Genomic DNA, 15,907 nt, shown 5'->3' on the forward strand with positions numbered 1-15,907 from the left:
CTTCAGGATACAGAAGAGTAAAAAAGGTCAAGGTTGTCGTAAGAAGTCCACTGATAATTACCAGACACCTCCTATACACGCCACAGGGCAGTAGCAAACCCTGAAGAGATAACACTCCCCTTCTCTCACAATGCCAAGCCCCTAGACACTCACCTGTATCTCTTATAGTCTTCTTCATCCTTTTCCAAGCTGACTAGCTCATTGGGGCATGCCACATTACCAAGCAGGCTGAGGTATTCCAGTGCTGGTGTCACTTCTGCCAGGTGATCAAGCAGACACTCCAAGTCAGTGATGTGACAAAGGTTAAGGATCTTGATCCAGGGAGACAAAAAGCTGAGCACAGAGCATGGACCATAACTGACAGGGACAGCCAGGAGTTGACAAGGCCAGTCTGCTCGCCTGCAGTGACATGAGTGAGGGCTGGGATCAATTGGCTGTGTGCTGAGAGATTGCTAGTTTTCACTCCCACTTTTGAGGACACTGCTCAACTTTCTTCTGGGCAAGTTCAGCTAATCATTTGAGGGAGAATGAATGAACTTAATAGGGTTGGGGTATTTTTTATGTTTTTCTTTCTTCTCTAGCTTGCCTTATTTTAAAAAATCATATTGAAAGGATAGATTCTACATAGAACCGTCTAAAAGAGAGATGTAACTGGGTATTTCTGTCATCACAGGAGACTAGAGCGAGGGCTGCATGGTGGAGGGGACCTGGGGGAGGGTTTGTAAAACAATGAAAGAATCTTTTCTTTTACTTTTCCATAATTTTTGGACTCAAGTACTTATAACTTGTTAGTTAAATTTGTGTCTTCTAGGTTGCAACACCCCCATGATACATCTTGAAGGATATGTACATGTACAGCCAAGCACAATCAATAAGAGTGCATCTGAATTCCAAAATCAATCTCCATAATAGTCTATGTGTTTCCTACTGCCAAAGGGGCCCTTTAGAGTAGTGAGAGAAGATCTTCACCCTGAAACCCACAGCGTCCCTTTTCAGCAGGAAGTAGCTAAGAGAATACGCCGTCCCCTTTTCCTTATGACTCAGGGTGAAGTCTCTCTCAGGGAGGAGTGATAGGGAATGGCAAAGGATACACTGACAAAGAAGATTAATCAGAACTGGCTTTGACAAGCACTGTGGCATTTGGACAGGAACAGGCTGGGAGGAGGGTCGAGAGAGTGGTGCAACAGTGAATGAGTGGAGGCCCGGAGTCTCTGTAGATGTTTGTGAGGATTAATAAAATATAATAAAAAAAAAAAAAAGAAAAAAAAAAAAAAAGATTGCACAATATACAAACACATAAAACAAATTTTTCCCCCCTGACAATTAAAGTAAGAAATTATTTCTCAGGGTGTAGAGGAAAATTTATCATTTAAATATACGGCGCCATCATGGATGCAAAGAGAGATAGCAAACTTCTCTGACCAAAGAGGCTGAGGCCTGAATGGTAGGAAAGAAACATTGGATTGGAGGAAAGGAGAAATGGGAGAAAATGTGAGAGAAGCTAAGCTCAGAGGTTTTCAACAAAAGCAAGTCAAGATCTGTACCACAAGAAGCTCTTCTGAATCTAGCATGTCGTTAAAGAGAAAAGCAGACTACAGGGTGGGTTTACTTTACAAGTTATCCTTTCAAGAAGCACTGTCCAATAAAAGCAGACACTGAAACCACAAATCAAATAAGGCAAGAGTCACACAACCAGGGACACACAGGTCTTACAACAGTCTTACAATGAGGAATTAAAAGAGCCTAGTCTACCTATCACCTCCTGGCTAGAGTCAGATCCAAGCAAGCTGAGCCCCAGACAACAGAATGATCCAGACGCAGTGAAGTGAGTCCAGGTTTACTAGGAAGCAGTAGTAAGAAGCCTATGGAAAAGGGAGTTAGCCAATGTTTGTGGACTAAATGGGGACTTTGTTGGGAATGATAATGGACTAGCAGGAGATGTGGCTGCACACACAACAAGAGTCAATGCACAGTTTCCAGGAGTAAAGTCTGCCTGAAACTTGAAGAGGAAAAGGCTGTCCTTGCTCTGTTAGGAAGTTATCTAAGCTTAACTTTTTCTCAAATTTTATTTCCACATATCAATTTTCAAATCCAGTCAGTGTTTTGATCTAGTCAGTGTTTTAATGCAGTCCTAAACATATTGGCCAAGGGAAAATCTCAGAAAAGGAGAGTTCACTGCTGGCAGCCATAACAAAGAGAGTTTCTTTCCACACACAATTACAAGTCATTCTTTTCTTACACAAGATAATCGTTTGGTCCTGCCTTCCTTAATCCTGATATTCTGTTGGATAAGTTTCCTCAAGACCTCTTCATAAACACGTCTGGTCACTGTCACATGTAAGGACCAACGCTGCATACTGGGAGGGAACAAGGGAACATAATAAAAGGAGGTTTGTATTTCATTCAAACAAGAATGAGAAACCAATAAGCAAACTAGTGATATGCTGTAGCAAATCATTGAGTCTGAGTCCTCTGTCGACATCATCCCCATTTTCTAAACAAAGAAAATTAATATCAAAGTTATTCCTTTTTCCAAATGAACATGCAGAAGTGACAATAAGAGACCCCTGGAAGGAAGACCGTGGGAATGGAGACCCAAGTGGAAGACTAAAGATAAGATCCCATGGGGGAGTTACGGTTGGAAATACAGTGGGAAAGTGACCAGGAATCAAAATAAATGTGCCTTCTTGCTAAAGACAAGATGTGCATGCTTACTGATTTTTAAAATGGCATTTACTTCTCAGTGAAAGTTTTTATCAACAGTTTCTGTCTTTGCGTTATACTCATTGCTACAAAAATGGAGAGGGAGGAGAGAAGAAAGAAAGGAAAAGAGAAAGGAAGAAAAGAAGGAGGTGAGAGAGGGTGAAGGTGGGACTAGAGAAGGAAAGAGAGATGGAGTGACAGGAAGGAGGAAGGGAAACAAAGGGAAAATGATGGACACCCCCCATCACCCACCCCCATCAGTGCTCGCACCCCCAGGGACAGAAGAGCCTCTGAAAGGTCCATGCTTTACTACTTGCCTTCCTCACAATGGTCTAATTCCCTCCCAGAGGCCAGGAATGTACAAGCAAGCAGTCCAGTCCAGGTGGGGGACTCTAGACCTGAACTGGGGCACATGTGGTCTTCCGTCTCAGTCCTATTTCTTCCTTTCAGGATGTGCCTCAGATGCACCAGGACCTTCAGGATTCATGCCTATCACGTTATCCTGAAGCCTCAAGGCAAAGGCCCTAGTCCCAGGACATGGGCCAAAGGAGCACATGACCCTCCACAGGAAAATGTAGTATTTCTTCTGTGGGATCACAAAAGAGCTGGTGATGGAAACTCTGCTGCTTTGGGATGATGACAAAGATCTCAGATGACCCTGAGAAGTTTTGCAATCTATTTTGCATGATAAACATTTGCTTGAATAAACTTACTACCTCTCAGAGACAGACTCTTCAAATTTAGGGTATACATTCATCAGAAAATCCCTGTATGGTAGTACAAATGGTTAAGTACTTGGAGGTTAACCAAAAAACCAGATGTTCGAGTCCACCTACAATGACCATAGAAGAAAAAAGCCTGATGAAATACCTCTGAAACATCAGTCATGAAAAACCTTGCACAGCTCAGTTCCATGAGGACACACCAAGTGTCAAGATCAACTCGACAGCAACAAATACTTGGATTGTCTCATTTACTGTATGAAAGGATGAAGACCCCTACTGAGATGAATTGACCCTGTAACTGCAGCAATGGGCTCAAGTGTATCAGAGATGGTGAGGATGGTCCCAGATAGGGTGGGCTTCAGATCTGACGTTCACAGGGTTGCTATGAGTTAGTTGTCTTAGACTCGATGGAACCTAACAATAATAACAACATGTCAAGGGATGTGGTTTAGCACTGCCAAAATAAAGGCACACTGTTCAAATCCACTAGTCACTCCTCAGGACAAAGATGGGCAATCTCTTTTATGAAAGTTACATCCTCTGAAAACACACTAGAGGGTCCCATGAGCCAGCTCTGACTCAACCGCACAGAGACATAACAGAATGAAACTGAAAATGGGTGAGGTGTTTAAGCTGGAAGAAACACTGAGCAAACACTGAGTTAAACTGAAATCCCAGCGATTCCCCAAACATAGGGCCATTGATGAGGAGCCTACCCTCCCACTACCTGCGGAAGCCACTCAGTCTCATCTCAGGGAATCATCCTAGTACTTCTTAAACCTTTCCCTCTACTAGAAGCAGATAAGCATTTATCCTAAAGGTGACAACACTTAAAGCTTAACACATAAAAACAGCAACAATAAAACTTCTGTTTGAGCATCTTGCACATGCACAGGTTCCCTCTAAAAGCCATACAGTCACATGGTCCTGGATTTTTGTAAAAAATTTTTTTAAAGTCAATGGCTTAACTCACAATTTATTCAAGTCACTATCTCTTTCTATTCTGACTTTTCCTTGTACTCTCTCCTCGAGTTGGTGGACATCAGAATGGCTATGGGAATTCTGAGAACTGGCTGGGGGAAAAGGTACAAGAGTGACATTTCATTAGGATTCAGGGGGGTATATTTGTGTGGTTTATCATCATGTCCAAGCTACGTCATTCCAACAATACCAATAGAAATGATATTTACGTCACCTGCCTTGCTGACATAAGCATCAAGGACCAGCATTGAAGTGATCACAAAATGCTTAATGATTTAATCAAGTCAAAGAATTTTTAAAAATAAGTCATTGTGTGTATATATACATATGTATATATACACACATATAACTTATTTAAAATGTACTGAAATCTTATACTTTATATATGAAAGCAAGTTAAGAGTTTTTCCAAAATGTTACCATCATGAAGTTTTTAAAACATTACAATCAATAGTGATGAAATGGAAAGATACATTTTTTAAGATAGTAATATTTCTAATTTCAGTCAAAAAGCTAGACAATCTTGCTATTCTCTCTATAAAAAGAGGTTTTCACGGGCTTTTTATTTCAGAAGCCCTCAAATTCCATAAGATCTGGATCTTTCCTTGAACAGAAGGTGTAGAAGGGCGACCTTGGCCATGGGAAATTTGGGGGGGGGGGGCAGAGTCTGCCAGCTTCAAGAAGGCTCAGCTATCTTGTGCCAGCGAACACCATGAATTACTTCAGTGCTGCCTCATTTGGCGTATTGTTATGTGCTAAGAGCCATCCCATCTTTCTAGATCTTTCAATGACTATTAAATGACGAGTTGGACCAAGTCAGGTAGTGTCGCGTAAATGAACACAGACCAGAAAGCAGTCCCAAGTCCTCCCTGGATGCTGTCTAAGAGATCGAGATCGCATCTCTATGCTGATTTCACCCAACACACACCCCACCCCCCAGCCCTGGATGTGCTGAGATGAAATAGGAGAAGGAATTCTAATTGGTTTCTCAGTGTCTGGGGTAAGCAAGGACAAACACAGACCTGTCCTGCCTGCCTGCCAGCTCTGAGCCAGAACTTGTCACATTCCTTTTCATCAAGTTGCATAAATAACTAACCAGAAGCAAATCAAGGGAAGGAGCTTGGTGTCCCTGCTTCACCAACATCACAGCAATGGAGACAGTATCAGGGAGTCTCCTAGGGGCACCTTTCTTTCTGGCTCTCTTCCCCCTCCCCCTTCTCCCTTTCTTTAATTTCTGAAGCAACCTGGCACAGTGACAACTCTCTCCAGCTGGGTTCTCAGCACACACCTGGTTTCCCTCATCAAGTCTTCTCCAGAATACTTGTCGCTTAGATCTTTTTTTTTTCAGTGTTGTCTACAGAAAGTTGCCATCATGGAGCCCAGCTGCCATCAGTAGGCTTGCCAAGGGAGATTGTCTGTAAAGGGCCCAAGATCAAAGCAAGACTTGCCACTGAAAGATTGGAGTGTGGGGGCGGAAGGGGCCTCTTGGCATTTGAATCTACTTGCTGCACACATCTGGGGGAGCCTCCCAGGTGGGAATGGGCACTCACTCTCTCTCTGTGCTCAGCTCCAGGGTGAACAGTAACCTCTACAATATCAAGGGAGATATTAAGCAGAGCTTAGCCTAATAAAAGCACCTTTGAACACTAAATATACGGTGTACATGACATATTATCTCATTTTAGTTCACATACATGGAGGAATGTCAGGAGTATTATCACATCCAAAGAACAGTAAAGGAAACTAGGGTTAAATAATATGCCAGAGGAGTCCTGCCAGTAAATGGCAGAAAGTAAATTCAAACCAGGGACTTGAAGCCGATTATCCCAGTGTAGTCATGGTTGAAAAAATTAAACTTGAATGGATCTGAATGTGTAAAATGTCTTAAACCAGAATTATAACCAGAACATGAGAAACTCTAAGTCATTACCCTACTAGAAACTTCCACAGTTAGTTCGCATGTTGCGCAGCAACCAATGCTCTTTACAGGCACAGTTGGAAATAGCAGTGTCCGGCTCAAATCTGGAGGTAGAATGACTGTTTGAATAGGCGTCTCACACATCTTGGCTCTGGAAATAATCAAATCTCCTGCATCAGGCTCTTAAAAAGGCTTATTCTTATCCATTGATAATACCTTTAAAAAAAGGCAACTACACCCGTGACAGGAGGCTGTTGGGCAAATAGAGCAGCGAAACACTGCATGGCTTACAGTTAAGAAGGGAACACATCAGGATTGTATTCTCTCTTCATACATACTCAATCCGTATGCTGTGAAAATTATTTGAAAAGTTGAACTCTATAAAGAGGAATGTGGTGTCAGGATTGGAGGGATGCTCATCCATAACCTGTGTTATGCAGATGACACAAACTTGTGTGCTGAAAATGAGGAGGACTTTTTTTGGATCTCAATGTCAAGAAAACAAAGATTCTTACTACACCAACAGGCAACATCATGATGGATGGACAAGAGATTGAAACTGTCAACAACTTCATCTTACTTGGATCCACAATTAACACCCTTGGTACCAGCAGTCAGGAAATAAGGAGACACATTGCACTAGGAAAACCTGCAGTTAGAGACCTCTTTAAATCATTGAATAATTATGTCAGTTTGATGCCTAAGGTGTGTCTGATTCAGGTCATGGTCTTTCCAATCACCTGTTACGTATCTGAGAACTGGACAATGAATACAGATGACGGAAGAAGTGTTAAAAAAATAATTGATGCCGTTGAGCTGTGATGTTGGAGAAGAGCACTGAACATCCCACAGCCAGCCAAAAGAACAAACAAATATGTCTTGGAGAGGGTGCAGTGGGAGTGCTCTTTGGAGGCAAGAACGATGAATTTTACCTCACATACTTTGGTCATGTTGCTAGGAGGGCCTATTCCTTGGAGAGGGACATGATGCTGGGAAGAGTGGAGGATTATGATGCTAAGAAGGCAAAGGAGAGGAAGACCATCAACTAGGTGGATTGACACAGTGACTACAGCAATGGGCTCTTTGTGTCAGGAAGTGTGAGGATGGTGCAGGATTGGACAGGGTTCAGATCTATTGTTTACTGGGTCACTATGAGTGATACTCAACTAGATGGCATCTAATAACAAGAACAACATTCATACAGACCTTGACAAATAGAATACACAAGAATCAAATCAGCTATGTAGAAAGAAACAGTGGAGAAGTTCAATATCATCATTCTAAATAAGGTTAGGGGTCAACTGTGGAACAGGCCATCAATTACTCATACACAAGTTCAAGCCAAAGTTTAAGAAATGAAATTAAGTCCACAAGAGCCAAAACAGGATGCATATATGAGGTATTGCACACTAATGACCAGACAAGGCTGTCATATCTGAAGATTGTAAGATATCACTAAAAAGACAGAAAATAAAGTAGTCCCAAAAATACTTTCAGAAGAGACTCTGAAACTTACTCTAGAATGTAGAAAAGCTATGTGAATGGGGGAGGGAGGGGGTGAAATCAAGTAAGAAAAGTGAACTAGAAGACCTGAAAGTGTGGCTCAGTAAGACAAAATGTTATAATGGTATATTAAAACAGAGTCAAAATGCCAAACAAAACAACCAAAAAACAAATCCATCTTCTGCATTTCTCAAGTTGAAGGCTTCAGCTGAAATTCTACCAGAAAATATTGAAGGATTCAGGAAGTTTCAAAAGATGACAGAAGGAATACACAGAGTCACTGTGCTAAAAAAATAAATTGATTGATATGCAACCACTTCAGGAAGTAACACACGATCAAGAACCAATGGTAATGAAGGAAGAAGTCCAAGATGCATTGAAGACATTGTCAATAAATAAGGCTCCAGGAGTTGGTCAAATACCAATTGAATTATTTCAATTGAAGTACCTCAGTTGATTTCAATAAGTGTTTCAACAAGTAGATGTAGCACTGGATGTGTTCACTCATCTCTGCTAACTCTACAATCCCTTATCACAACAGCATGCCTCTTCAAAGTGTCACATTGCAAGGCTTTGACCTGCAAATTTTTTCATTTAAGTTAACATGCATTTTCAGTTAAATTTTAGAAATTTGTGCTTGTTCCAATATTGCTTCATCAGCCATGACTGTACAGGTTAAAACAGTTCAAAGCCTTGATTCAAAACCAAGTCTTACTACTTATATATGAAGTTCTGGTGGCTTAGGCATAAGGAGTTTGGCTTCCAACCTAGGGCAGATAGTTCGAATTCTCCAGTTGCTCCGTGGGAGAAAAATGGGCAATTTACTCCTTCTGAAAACCTTATGGATGATCAGCTATGGGTCAATTCCGGCTTAACCGTACCTAACAACAACTATTAATATACACAATTTCTGTGGGGCAGTCACTACGTCCCTCTTACTTGAAAGGCTAATTTAAAACAGTGAAAAATAACAGGTATTAAGTTCTTTAATGGACAACAAAAAGACAATGTTGTGTGAGTTGTTATTTGTGTTTCAGCTCTTTGCAATTTAAGCTTAACTCTTTTAAAGCACTGAAGTGTTGGCTAACAATAAAATAAACAAAAATTTTGTAAAGTACTTGGCTATAAACCAAGTGATTTTCTACATACTGTAATATTTAAATCTCGAAAACACTCTAAAATGTATTATTATCCACTTCACAGATGGCCAAACCAAGACCCCTGACAGTACACAGACATCCTCAAGGTGACATAGTTAATGGCTGGTGGCACTCACTCCAGCCAAGGAGCCCATTCACTTAGCCCTGAGGTCTCCTTACCACAGCCCAGGTGTGTAGCATAACAAAATATCCTTTCTTACTATTAGTGTTGCAATGCAAACTCAGTATCTCATCAGCACAAGTGTTGAGGCAAATGACACAGAAAACTTGGTCTGATTTCAAATAAGGTGTTTTTTTTTTTTAACTCCCCAAAGAGAGAATGGGAAAAGAATTGTTAGACTACGCAAAAGTTAAGTATCTATGTTTTCCTGTTTGCTCAGTTAATCTTAAAGTTGACTACTCATACAGAAGATGGCTAAGATCATTACTAAATGATCTATCTCTATTGCAGGAGTCAGGGAAAGCATGTGTACGCTCACAGATGAGCAAGTGTTGGCTAAAGAAAAAGAGGAGGGGAAGGAGCATGACTATTGGGTGAGGGGAGTCAAGTCCATTGCCAGTGCACGGCCAGTTTAAAAGAGTCAAAGGATTAAGAGTGCCATAAGCTCTGGGCCAGGAGATGAACAAGTAACCTAAGGTTAGTTTCAGATAAACATGGACAGGACACTGAAGTTGAGGGTTAAGCAGAAGTAGAATAATGGTCTGGAAGAATAAAGGCACCATGCAGAGGGGAGGCAACACAGTGATGAATTTCGAAGAAATTTTTGAGATGCTGGGGTTTGGTTCTTGAAATTCACTTAGGAGCAGGTTCTCTGTTGACTCAGCTGGAGCAGGACCTTGTTGGAAGGAGATCAGAACAGCCAGCAAAATGCTGTTGTGTTTGTTTTGTTTTATTTTTTCTTTTGGAGTGATCGCTCACTCTACCCTTAGATTTTAGAGTCTGGGGCATATCTAGGCACGAACTAGCATATTTGGGTTCTAGACTGAACTCTACCACCACAACCTACATGAGTTTAAAAAGGTTCCTATTCTCCAAGTCTTTTCCTAAACATGTTAAGAATTAATTTGTAATGGTAACAATTCACAAGATGTTAATAGAGTAATACTGAATTTTTAAAGTCAAAGAACTCTAAATCATGCTTAGACTTTTTTATACTGTAGTTTAAGTCAGATAAGCTAAGTTCACATAATTCTCCAATAATAATAATAATGATAGTAATAGTAGCCATTATATACCATCTATTAAAACATTAGCCATTATATAGCATCTATTAACTATGATACCGGAATTTAGTATTTGCAAGATATTTAGAATAACCTATAACTACCTAAGAAATGTGTACTATCGTTGTCTTCATATTACTGAGAGAGATCAAAGCATCTGTACAGTAAGGAATTTACTCAAGGTCATACAATAAGTAACAGACTAACAATGCAAGTCCAGGAAGTTGACTTCAGAGTCTGTGTTCTTAATCACTATGTAATCTTGCTAAAAGCTAAAAGTCACCAATAATCCAAATCTGCTCTCAATTCCGTTATCAGGTCCTAGTAATATAGAACATCGTTGGGGTTTTTAAAATTTGTTTATATTTAAGATCTTTTCTTTATTCGTTTATTTTCTTTTTCATTTTATACTGGTTTACAACACAGAATATTGTTACAGCCATATTTAACTGAAATTAAAACCAAAGTGGAAAAATGCAGATTCAATAAAGCAGGTAAATTAGGAATGAATAATCACCCCAAAACATATTAAAATGAAAAAACCCCACAAATCTCACAAAATAAACCTTATCTGATCATAAGCTCTCTAACATGTTTAAAATAAGATTCAGTTTACAAGAAAGAGTTAATCCTTTACTTTTTAGAAGATCAATAGTTGCTTTAAGTCTCCCTTTATTACAAGTATGAAGTAATATTCTTGACAAGATGTCAAGGCCTGTGTCAGGGATTATTAAAGAAATGGCCCCTGGTGGGACATGTCTCTTTGAATCCAAACATTGCATAGTGCCTTCCCTTCATTTTTCTACGTTTGGTTGTGTGATTTGCTTTGTCTGTGGAAGAACAACACATGGCACAAGCAGAGCTTTAAAATTACTCGTATCTAGAAATTCATGCTATTAGAACACTTACTTTCCTAAACTGTGCTAATCTGTTAAAGACCTGAAGCTCATCTATAAAATAATGCCATTCTTAAATATATGAATGAGGCCGTCTAAGACCATCATGCTCCAGCGGACCCTCTAGATAACTGGCTACATGGGCAATAACAGGCAAGACGGGCAGAACAGCCTCTCAGCTGAGTCCTGCCCAAATTGCTAAGACATAGAATCACAAACAGCTAAAATATTTGTTATTAACCACTAAGTTGGGAATGCGTATTATACAGCAAACTATTAGACTGCAAGTACAAAATATGTCATAGGGTTGTTGTTGATTTGTTGTGTACCATTGAGTCAGAACTGACCCCTACCTGATCCTCTAGCAGGTTTTCAGAGTAGTAAAGCATATGCAAGAAATTGCCCATCCTTCTTGTGCAGAACAGCTGGTAGGTTGTACCTTTGGGTTGGCAGTGCAATTCCTTTCCACTAAGCCACCAGAGCTCCCATTAGCAATATGGAATCCAGAAATTGGTGGGGGGCCTGAAACATTTTCACTATGAGGTATGAGAGTCACTTGCCTGAGAAGGCAGATTAACGAGTATTGAGTTGAAAGGATGACAGGTGGTGTCATTGTTTGCTTTTATCTTTCTTGTTATCTCTGGACCAAGTGGATAGGGTATAGTAAGCCAGCCTTGATGATGATACAAGCAGGCCAAAGGAAAAAGAAGAAAAGAGGTCTTATGATATCCTGGGAAAAAATAAACCAATAGTCTTTGTATCTATTGACAATAAAGTACTCTAAAATAACATAACTGGCTAGCTTTGTCCGGAGCATCAGCTCTGTCTACAGTACCATTGTTACTCCCTCAGCATTACTGCTACAGATTGGAGGAACTGAGGCCCAGAGCATGGAAAAGACTTAAACAAGGACAAAAACAATCTCTCAGAGACTTTAAAAATAAAATCATCACCACATCCAGCTTAATCCTTTAAAAATGAGAAATAAAGGCTCTTAGAAGCTGACTTGTCCAAGATCACACAAGATAGACAGGGTTTATCCGGACTCAGGGACTCAGGACTTTAATATCTATACTGATTTAAAAATCTATATTGATATAGTCTCAGAATATGAGTATTAAGACATGAAGGTAAAACCATATCAAGCAAACTCTAGTATAATAATCTTGTCTTTGATTATTTGAGAATATCTGATTACCTAAGACAGTCAAGGAATTCACAAGGCATACTGCTTTCATCAGATATTAAAGTTACTGGGAAACCTGGTAGACAAAAGCATAATCAATCCCAAATCCAAACCCGACCCACTGCCATCAAGTCATCTCAACCCCTAGCAACATTCGAAACAGAGAACTACTCGATGGTGTTTCTAAGACTGTAAATCTTTACAGAAGCTAACTGTTTCATCTTTTTTCTCCCATAGAGAAACTGGTGGGTTTGAACTGCCAATCTTTGAGTTTGTAACTCAGCACTTAACTCACTACATTTCCAGTGCTCTTTGAGATAGGAGGAATATTATCACAAATAGTTCATGATGATAAAGACTACTGTTGTTCTTGTTAGATGGTACTGAGTTGACTCATAGTAAACTATGTTCAACCATTTGAAATCTTGGCAAGTCCTGTGTCATCTTCGAAATCTTCAGTGTGCTTAAGTTCATTGCTGTGATCACTTTGTCAATCTGACTTGTTGAGGATCTGCCTCTCCTTCACCAATGCTTCACCTTTCCTTTTCAAGATGATAAAGAGTAACAATACGTATCTGTAAGCTTTCTTTTCTTCTTCAATAAACTTAGAATTACTAAGGCCCATATATAGCATATCTGACAGAATAAACAAATTATCTTACAAACAGGAGATAAGAATTACTGTGGAAATAGTTCTTAAATCCTAACTTATGTATTCATGTTAAATTATATCTATGATTTCATTTTTTATGAGAGAACAATGCCCAGACCCCTTGCCTGTCTTACTGGGGAATCTGGACAAATGATTTCACTGCTTTAGGTCCTAAATGTTTCACCAATAAAGCAAGGGGCCTGGATTCAAGTCTGAAAACACACAGCAGTGTGAAAAGAACTTTGAATACAAATACAGTTGAGCCTGAATCCTGGACATAGCATCTTGCTGTCTGGCTGTGGGCCTCTCAGCTTCATTGCTGTCCTCGTCTAAGTGAATGGAGAAAACACACCGGTCTCACCGATTTAGTAAGCACTCAAAATCATATGTTTAATGTTTAACACAGTTAACTGACCCACAGGTATGCTCATTGAATAAAATTATAATGATTTATTAATTCCCCAGATATTTCTTGAGCTTCTGCTATGACCAGGCATTATTCTGAATATCAATAAATAATACATTTAACAGAACAGACAAAAACTCCTGCCATGTCGATCTTAACATTGTAATAATGCATGGTGATCCTAAACTCTAACATCCAAGGAGCTGCCTTCCTTGGGCCAGAGGAGAGTCTCATGTGCAGTAGACAATCTTGCACAACTTGCTCCTGCTGGTCTCATCCTGGGCTGGGTAGGGCTTTCCGGCTGATGGAGGCCAGGGTCTCTCAGTAACACTGGCGTTCCTCGTCTTCTCTTGGATTCGCTGGGTTGCACAAAACTCACAGACAAGACTGCTAATGTGGAAGAGTCTCTCCCAGGAGGTGCCTCAGAAGAAAGGCCTGGTGATACACTTCCAAAAACTTAGCCATTGAACACCCTACAGGAAACAGTGCTACTTCAACACACACGGGGTTGCCTTAGCTACAACTGACTTGATGGTAACTAGCTAGGCCTCTGTTATTAGCTTCCCAGAACGCTTTCTTCTAGACAGGGCTAGAAACAAGCTTGAGTTTCCTGGCCTCCCTTCCACCTTAGCCCTGCCCCTTGTCTCCCCTGCAGAGACTATCCTCCCAAACTTGCACCAGAGCCTTCAAACCCTCCCTGAAGGGCAGGTTCACCTCGCGGCAATACCCCCGATATCCCACCAGAGGTCGCCCTCCCACACAAGCCCAAGCAAACACCCAGGTTTGCCTCCTCCTCGGCAGCAGTGACATTATTTTCTTTCTCTATTTTTATCTATTAAAAAGATTTCTTCACAGCCATAACTTAGATCTCTCCACTAAAATGGAGCAACAGGAAGATATAATGGTGCATTTCATTTATGAATGACCTATAATAAATTACTCTGAAGTGTCCCGAGTGCCAGAAGACAGAACGCTTTGTCTGCCGATGGACTGTATTTCACATACTTTAATTTAGCTGACACATAAAACTCATTTGACATTTTGCAGGTATTTGTGGAGGGGTGGGGGGAGGCTCGGGAGGGAACCACTGCAGGCCGGGCGGCACTGGGGGCTGCAGGCAGGAGAAAGGATATTTGGTTCTTGTTGAGGGTTAAGGTATGGAGCCTGGGTAACCCTGGCAACCTGAGGTCATCTGTGAGCAGATTGTTGTCCAGGATGAGTTCCTCCAGGCTGCTGAACGCGCTCAGTCCTTCCAGTGACCTGCAATGACAAAGGCAACAGGAAAAATGAGCCTGCACTAAATCAGGGAGGCCATTATGAGCCGAAATAAATATTTTAACCTTCCCTTTCAGGACTGGGAATAGTTTGGGCTTGGTGCCTGTCAGCAAAGTGAATGACAAGAATTAGTAGCAGGGAGCCAGGGCGGGGGCGGCGGGGGAGACGGGGCCGCTGGCACTCACCGCATCCTTCACGCATTGCCAACATGAAGGATGAGGGTCACTTAGTGAGTAGCCAGGATCCAAAACAAAGGGCTTCAGATACGGCCTGCAGGATAAATTTGTCAATGTCTTGTGCCTTGAGGCACCCAGCCTCGGCTGACCCTAACCTCCATTCCCAAGATAAATAACTCTGTCACAGTTCACCTTCATTCCCTGGACACAAATTTAAGTTGTCATCCATCATTCCTGCCCAGAAATATCATACCCCTCTTACAATAATAAATATAACTTCAAGTATCATTTCTTAGCGGTTCTCCTCTGTGCTGTGCTAGGAAATGGCAGGGAGGCCCTTTCTCGCTGTTCTCTGCCGCTGACTTTCTCTGTGCTTTTTTCTTTACTAATCACTTCATTTGCTTCTGCTCAGTGTCTCTCTGGCGACTCAGCATGTGAGGCGTCTGCACAATTGCATAATCGCTCTCGTCTGAGAGGGCTTTTGGCTCTTCCAGGGCATTCTGGCTTTGGAGTTATTTATTTGTGTTGTTTGTTGCTGGGGGTAACTTAAGGGTGGAGTGGAGATTTTGTCCCTCAAAGCACCTGGCTTGAAGCTTCCATTTTAATTTGTGGAAGGTGGATTTTTTTTTTTTAGTTTAGCTTTGAAAGATATGGAGAGAATGTAAATAAACAGGCATCTGAAAGAATTAAGTACCTGGCTCAGAGGGAAAAAATACAAGAAAGGTAGAGGAGTCTTGTTTATACATGTAGTTCAAAGTTGGCCTGTACCCCTAGGGCTCTCCTGAGCATCTGGGGTGAAGGGGACGAGTGCAGTGACCACACGTGCTTGCACGGGTGTGTGCAGACATTAATTAAAGCAAGCCACAGGCCGGAGACACACACAGACACACACTCCCAGCCGGTTCACCTGCTGGACCCAGGAGATGTGCTGAGCTTGCAGGGGCTGACAGCTGAGCCACAGAGTGGTGGGAGGGCTCGCCTGGGATCACCGGGCTATTTTACAAAATGTGTGGAATAAGGGAGGATGCAATGCACGCTATTTATCCATTTACTGATAACGTGTGCATTAAAGACCCCGGTGCGCCTGTGTGCAATGTCTGCA

At 41.2% G+C, this 15,907-nt stretch overlaps 1 protein-coding gene across 1 annotated transcript in view; it reads right to left on the minus strand.

Moving 5' to 3' along the window:
- LOC102850296 (chromosome unknown open reading frame, human C10orf11) overlaps positions 1-14,819 on the minus strand; it is a 31,013-nt gene extending 16,194 nt beyond the window's left edge. Inside the window, exons 1-3 of the mRNA XM_006887561.1 lie at positions 14,815-14,819; positions 14,488-14,614; positions 154-293 (exon numbers count right to left, since the gene is read on the minus strand). Of these exons, the coding sequence (XP_006887623.1) occupies positions 154-293; positions 14,488-14,614; positions 14,815-14,819 (272 nt within the window). The remainder of the gene's footprint in view (positions 1-153; positions 294-14,487; positions 14,615-14,814) is intronic.
- Positions 14,820-15,907: the final 1,088 nt, after the last annotated feature.

Source organism: Elephantulus edwardii, unplaced genomic scaffold (genome assembly GCF_000299155.1).
Source record: "Elephantulus edwardii isolate Elephantulus edwardi_28Jun2011 unplaced genomic scaffold, EleEdw1.0 scaffold00058, whole genome shotgun sequence".
Lineage (NCBI taxonomy): Eukaryota > Metazoa > Chordata > Mammalia > Macroscelidea > Macroscelididae > Elephantulus > Elephantulus edwardii.